Genomic DNA, 6,922 nt, shown 5'->3' with positions numbered 1-6,922 from the left:
GCCACTAAGTTTGGGAAAATTTATTTCATTTATTTTTAAAAAATTTAAAAAGCTTAAATTTCCAAATTACATAATAAATTATGCTAAATTTGCATGAAAATCTTCAAAAACTCATAATAAATATTATTTTTATTTAACAAACCAAAGTGCCATAAGCTCCCAGGCATACATACACACACATATCTATAGTTTCTAAACATAATTTAGATACTAGCATCTCTTAGAATGAACTAATAGATCTTGATTTGAGTCCACAACAAACTGGCGAAGATGAAGCCGATGACCGCACCCGGTCGTATTATTAGTGAAGTGTAATACGGTGTTCGACATCACAGTTCCACCTACATAAATCTACTTCAGCAGTAAACATCGACAAAATCCTCCATAAGAGGCCAGTGCTACATTGAACCAAACAATTCGGCTTTTTTTTTCATAATATAAGCTAGAAAGCGTGTGCATTCAGATGTTGATAACGTTTAGATAACAATACAAGTGCTATATCTGAAGAGCATCGGCAATAGACCCAGCCAAGCTCAGCACTTCAAATGGCGGCTTATCGCCGATGGCTTTCACAGTGAGCGGACAAGAGTCGGTTATCCAGAAGTACGCAAATGGACTCCGGCCACCATCTGAAACAACTTCATTAGTTATTTACAATCACATGAATACGAAATAAAAATGACTAGAGATTCGTATGTTTCACACTTACTCGCGTCACTTTCGGTAAACCGATCCCATGACTGCTTCGGAAACACGCCATGAGTTACATAAGCACTGACTCGTGTCGCGCCGTGAGCAGCCAAGACTTTCTGATGATGAAAAAAAAAGGTTTGCTTTAATCTTGTTCACTAATCTTTTTAGCAGATGAATAAAGATATGGCATTTTGTTAATGATCAGACTACCTGACACTCGATAAGGGTCCCTCCGGACTGCACTAAATCATCGACGATTACAACATGTCTTCCTGCAGGATTACCTTCTTTAAGTCGAACTATTCTCTTATCACCTTCACGCACTTTTGCACAGACCACCTGTTACCATAAACAATCACATCAATCTTCGGATAAGTTTTGAATGATTAACAAAGATGATAAGCTAACCATTGGAAAATGCTGCAATTGCTTGTGAAATCTCTTCCAGGCTCCGTCGTCTGGAAAGGCTATAGTGACCTGATGAATTTGAAAGAAAGCATAAAAGAATAATATTCAAGTTTGTGTTTTTTTGAAGAAAATAAGACAATAAACATATTTATATGAAACAATTGTTATATAACAAGATACATTTTCTGAATCAGGAAGCTGACGAAGACGTTGCAGCAACAATGGTATCCCAGTTTCGAAGCAAGGCAGGACATCATCACCAAAGTAAAACCTTTCCTGTAAAATTTCAAGATAGAATGGTAAAGATTCAATGTGAAAATGCCCACCGTGAAAAATAAGTGCTTGTTATTATTGATACAAAATAATCCTTCTATTCAAGTTCAACTCATTAGTGAGAATTAATTTTCAAAACAAATAAATAATTTTGGCCATAAAGCTAAGGACTCAATTTAAAAGTATTATCATATCTTTGCTATAAACCTAGATAATTCTAAAAGGTCTTGTGTAACAAATCCAGAACTACACCTTGTCATGTAGGTGAATTTGTTCCAAAGATCTCAATGCATAAATAAGCTTGCAAGGGGGAAAATGTAAGTAATGAACAAAAGAAATGAAGGTGAGGATTTAAAAAGCAACGAGATTTTTCTATGACACTAACTAATTGAGCAATAAAGCTAATAGGCAACACAGTGTACATTTTAAGATAATCATTACATATAGCATGTATCAGAGAGGTGAGCTTAGTTCAAAACGCATAAGCTAAAAATAAAGAAATCTAAATAATTTAGAAGCTTAGATAAGGTTAAGAAAAATGTAACAAACTTTATTCTATATTATGACATGCTAAATATCTAAGATTTTCTCAAAAAGCTAGTTTCGAATTTCAGGAATGGTATTTAGAGACAATACCTTCATAATCAAATACTATTCTAATATCTTTTACCACAACAAGCCTATTATGAATAGAAGATAGGAAACCATCAGAGTACACCATGTCATGTAACTAAATTTGTTCAAAGGAACTCAATGTATGGATAATTTAACAGAAATATAATGGTGCGAAAAGGACAGCAGCAATAAAGTTTAGAATATGTAAAGTAACAAGGATTTAATATTGTATTATTGATTAAATAAACTAAGGTATAAAACTATGAGCCAACAAACAGCACAGACATATATGAAAATACAAATAGGATGTGACACAAAGAGGAAGGCATGTATAATGCACACATGAGAAAAACCAAACCCACCTGCAAAGCATGTATGTCATAGATTACTAAGCTTGTAGGACCACCCCTAGATTTGGGTATCATTGACAAAATTCGTGCCATAGTGAATGCAGTGGCAACATCACCTTCTTCTTCCATTCGCTCAAAAGAACCAGTTGGGAAAAATGGCAAGACCAAGGTAAAGGAGGCAATGAAGAGCTTTGGCAATGCAAATATTGCTGATATCTGCTCAAAAATCACTCCAGGAGAGCTGAAAGACGCTAGAAATGCAACATGCTGTCCTCTTATGTCATGAGCATTGTTGATGAAAAGATTAGGGAATCCATCATCAAAGCTCCTGATAAACAGAAACTTTGTTACTTTTTGTTAAACACCAATTGCTTTGATGGAAGAAAGCTCATTTTTATACAAATAGAAATAATTAGAAAAGACAATTTCGATCCTCACAATGTAATAGTCTACCATCAATAAACTCCAGCAGATAAAATATACTAAAAACTAGCAAAAATCTCATCATCTGAGAAGAGAAGAAAAAAAACACAAACAAACTAGTGATGAGAGGAGGAGGAGTTCACAAGGCATATATGCTTTTCAGACCATTTACTTTGCAATTTAGATATCAAACATCCCACATACAGTTAGTTATCCCAGACGAAACTATGCATAAATGTGACTAGTGTATTTTCATTTTAATCTTCCAGCTTTAAATTTCACAACCATCAAAGAACCCATCTGTGCAACAAAAACCACATCTTTAGATTTAAAGGAAAAAAGTTAAGAAAACCAATCACAAACACAAAAACATCAACCCTGATATTGACATTAAGATATAACTGCCTTGTTTCATGATGACCACGACCCACCATAGTAACCTATAAAGTTATGCATTTATCCACACAGAATTCTCTAGCCAATGTTCTTCCATTCAGCATTACATTTCATGTCAATTACACAGGCACACCGAACTCTAATTGTAAAACCAGCCATTGAATCCATCAGCAAGTAGAGAAAAATAAACGATCGGGCATTGAATCAATCAGGACCTAAGAAAGCCCAATGGATGAAGAAAACTCACATCTTCCCACAAACACAACCAAACATCACACTTTTATGGAGCAAGAAGCAACAAACTCAAAAATCATGCCGATTTATTTGTCCACTAAGAAAGAGAAGCAAAAGAGAACCTCCATCCATTGAATCAAAAGCCAATAGATGAAGAAACACTCACATCCTTCCACACAACAGACAAATAAAAATCACACTTTTATGGGGGGAAAAAAAAGAGGCAACAAACTCAAAAATCATGCCGACCTATTTGTCCACTAAGAAACAGAAGCAAAGGAAACCTCCAGCCACTGAATCAAAATCCAATAGATGAAGAAACACTCGCATTTTCACACAACAGACAAATAAAAATCACACTTTTATGGGTGAAAAAAAAAGAGGCAACAAACTCAAAAATCATGCCGAGATATTTGTCCACTAAGAAACAGAAGCCATTGAATCAAAAATCCAATAGATGAAGAAACACTCTCACATCTTTCCACACAACACAAAAGCAAAAAAAATCACACTTTTATGAATAAAAACAGAGGCAAGAATCTAAAAAATCATTAGCGAGTTATTTTTTTCCACGCATCAAAAGACTACAATAAAAAAAGAAAAATAAGAAAGGGGAAAAACCGAAAAACCTCCAGGAGATGGACTGCAGGTGGATGGCGTCGGACTTGTCGGCGACCTTGCGGGCGAGGTCCTCGGATTCGGCGCAGTAGAACAAGTGTATCTCCTTCTTCCTCCGTTGCTCCCCCATAGCACTCCCCCCCGCTCTCTCTCCCTCTTCGCTGTTGGACTCTCTCTTCTCTTCCGGGAAAAGAGGAACGAAAAAGACGGAACTTTTTTCTTTGGTTTCTGGTGAGTGCTTCTCGGGGCAACAAGAAACCAGGAATAAAGTGGCTGATATTTTGCATAGATACCCCTTAAAAGTATTGAAATTGAAATAAAACTTTAAAATCCCTAGAAAAAGAGTCTAATTTTTAAAATAAAAGAAAATTTAAATAATTATTATGGTTGTAAATAAATTAATGCATTGTTAAAAAATTCTAAGACAGTGTTGGATCGTTTGTTAAGCTGAATAAGTGATTTTTTAGCATAATTCAGAGCTCATAAGATAAATATGTTGAATATGTACGCTTCAAACTAGACTCGTCAAAACCAGTGAACAACAATTTAAGTTAAAAGTTTGTTTATAGTATAATTAATAAATTCATTTATAAGGATTATTAATAAAATCACTCAAAGTATTAATAAAAAGTTCATTTGTGAGATCATTAATGATTTATTACAAAAAAAAAACTACATGTAGTTTTCATATAATAATATAAAATTAAAGGTTTGTTTAGTACGATGAAAAAACGAGAACTTTCTATGAAATTTAGCTATGTGAAATCACTTTTCATCATTTGGTTTTTTAACGACAGAAAAAATATGAAGACCCCATGAGATTACTTTCCTTGGTTTGATATGATAGCTTTTCACTTGGTAGGGGTAGGTATCTATTTTTTCATGTCAAAGGTAAAGTTGTAAAAATAGATTTTGTCTAAAATACTCTAAAGTTTTTTTTTTTCTTTTACTCCTCTCTTTTTCTCTTTCCCTTTTTCCCCTCTTTTTTAACTTTTTTGTTTCTAGAATCTTCTTTGGTGGTCAATTGCGGTGAAATGTTGGTGGTGCCCTCACTGAAGAAGTCATCGTTCTACTCTAAATTGACCACAAGGTATAAGTCTCCACCAGTTTCTTTAATCTTATTATTAAAATAAAGTATTTATGTTGTATATTTTACAACCCTGTAGTCAAACAGCTCCTAATAATTTCAAATATTTAGTTTACTTGCTTGTTTAAAATGGTGATTGAGTAATTTCAGTTATTACAAGGCCATACGATCCTATCCAAATTGTACATATTTGACCAGTTGCTCTATAAGAATCCGGACTAATGCAACACAATATCAAATCTTCATAATCAAATGTTAATAAGAAATACTCAATATTATTAACATATTTGGAAAGTGACAGAAAGTTAAATATGACTTCATGTAGCATGGTGAAATATTAACTTTCTATAGATTAATTAGTTAACTAGTTAAAAGATAAATTGGGAAATTAATATTATATTCTTAAGGAAGTGTTTACTTGCCAAACATCTGAATGTGGGTTTTCATGGATTTTAATCAACACATTCCTTTACATACTAAACATTATAATCTTACTTTCTTAGTGAGCAACTTTGCAAGGCACATCAAGACTATGAAACAATATTTTCACATATTTAATGTATGTATCAACCATGCAAAGTGGGTACTTTTCTTGTAATCACTTTCCTTTTGACCAGGAAAAATGATTCACAAGCGAATGCGTGAAAACGGATTGACAGTTGGGTTGTGAAAGTTATGGAAATGGAAACTTAACACAATATTTTTTTCCCCTAGCTTGCACACTTGGAAGTAATATTTTTATGCTTCTCGCCTTATTTTCTTTGCTCCACCTTCTTCCTAGATTTTTTTGCATATCTTCTTTTCTACTTTCATCTCCTGCTTTCATTCTTCTTCTTCTTCTTCTTCGATCTTCTAGACAATATTTTTTAAAAAATAAAGAATGCCTTGCAATCTAGTAGTTTAATATATTTGTACTATCTTTGCAAATTTCTGATTCCAACTCAAAAAGAAGCAACCCATAGCCTTTATGTTCCCTTGGTTCATTTGCCATGTCTTAACCAATGTTTTTAAACCCGGACCGGACCGGCCGGTCCGACTAGCAAACCCGGGAATCGGGTCGCAGTCCGGTCCGGGTTTCTATTAAATGTTGACCAAAACTTGACCCACTCAAAACCGGTGAACCGGCCGGTTTAACCAGACCCGGTCAAAACCCGGTTCAGCTATTTTTGGTTTTTTTTTTGTTTTTTTATCAAAAAAATAAAAGAGAGAGAGCTTGGCTGTAACTATAAGCCTCTTCTCCACCCGTCTCCGTAGCTTCCCTCTTTGGCCGAGCCTTTCCCCACCGGACCATCATCGGACCTCCGATAGCCACCTTACTACGTAGCCGCCGATAGCCACCGGACCATCACCGGACCACCGCCGGAGGTGAGTCAAAAAACTGAAAACCCTAGCCTTTCCCCACCGCGTCGATTTTGTTTTTTGTTGTAGTTTGTGTTTTTTGGTTTTTAAGTTCAGGGAATGTGAGTTCTTTGATATTTAAATGAATTGCCTTGTGATGGTTTTGATTATGTGTTGGTAACTTGGTATGAGTTGCGATTGTGAGGAAAGAAAAGGGATTTGTGATGTTAATTGATTAGAAAAATAAAAGTTATTGGATGACAAAGAGAATGGAATTTTTGAATACTTTGAAGTTGTTGGATGTTCTTTTGCTCTTTTGTTTTCTACTCATTTTTTTGTGTTTTTTTGGATTGATTTTTGATTATTGGCATGAATTAAAGGAAATTTTTATTGATTTATTAGTGTGAGCTAATGGAAATTTTATTGTTGATTGATTGGCTAATAAAGTCATTGGATGTTGAAGAGCATGGCATTTATGTACTTTGAA

At 34.5% G+C, this 6,922-nt stretch overlaps 1 protein-coding gene across 1 annotated transcript; it reads right to left on the bottom strand.

Annotated features, from left to right (window-relative positions):
- Positions 1-262: 262 nt before the first annotated feature.
- On the bottom strand, positions 263-4,251 carry LOC120279621 (ribose-phosphate pyrophosphokinase 4). Its single transcript, XM_039286545.1, has 7 exons — positions 4,022-4,251; positions 2,352-2,667; positions 1,282-1,377; positions 1,102-1,170; positions 904-1,032; positions 710-809; positions 263-629 (listed from the first exon to the last, which is right to left on the bottom strand). Exons 1-7 carry the CDS (start codon positions 4,138-4,140, stop codon positions 496-498), a joined length of 963 nt encoding a protein of 320 aa, XP_039142479.1. The 5' UTR covers positions 4,141-4,251; the 3' UTR covers positions 263-495.
- Between the last annotated feature and the right edge of the window lie 2,671 nt (positions 4,252-6,922).

This window comes from Dioscorea cayenensis, chromosome 16, assembly GCF_009730915.1.
Source record: "Dioscorea cayenensis subsp. rotundata cultivar TDr96_F1 chromosome 16, TDr96_F1_v2_PseudoChromosome.rev07_lg8_w22 25.fasta, whole genome shotgun sequence".
Lineage (NCBI taxonomy): Eukaryota > Viridiplantae > Streptophyta > Magnoliopsida > Dioscoreales > Dioscoreaceae > Dioscorea > Dioscorea cayenensis.
The sequence above is the reverse complement of the archived record's forward strand: the minus strand, read 5'-3'. Positions and strand labels throughout refer to the sequence as shown.

Bases quoted from the DNA above. Each gene is read 5' to 3' on its own strand.
- LOC120279621 (XM_039286545.1), bottom strand. From the start codon at position 4,140: ATGGGGGAGCAACGGAGGAAGAAGGAGATACACTTGTTCTACTGCGCC. The intron at 2,668-4,021 runs GTTTTTCGGTTT...TCTGTTTATCAG, and splicing joins CTGCAGTCCATCTCCTGGAG to GAGCTTTGATGATGGATTCC. The intron at 810-903 runs GTAGTCTGATCA...TTTCATCATCAG, and splicing joins GGACCCTTATCGAGTGTCAG to AAAGTCTTGGCTGCTCACGG.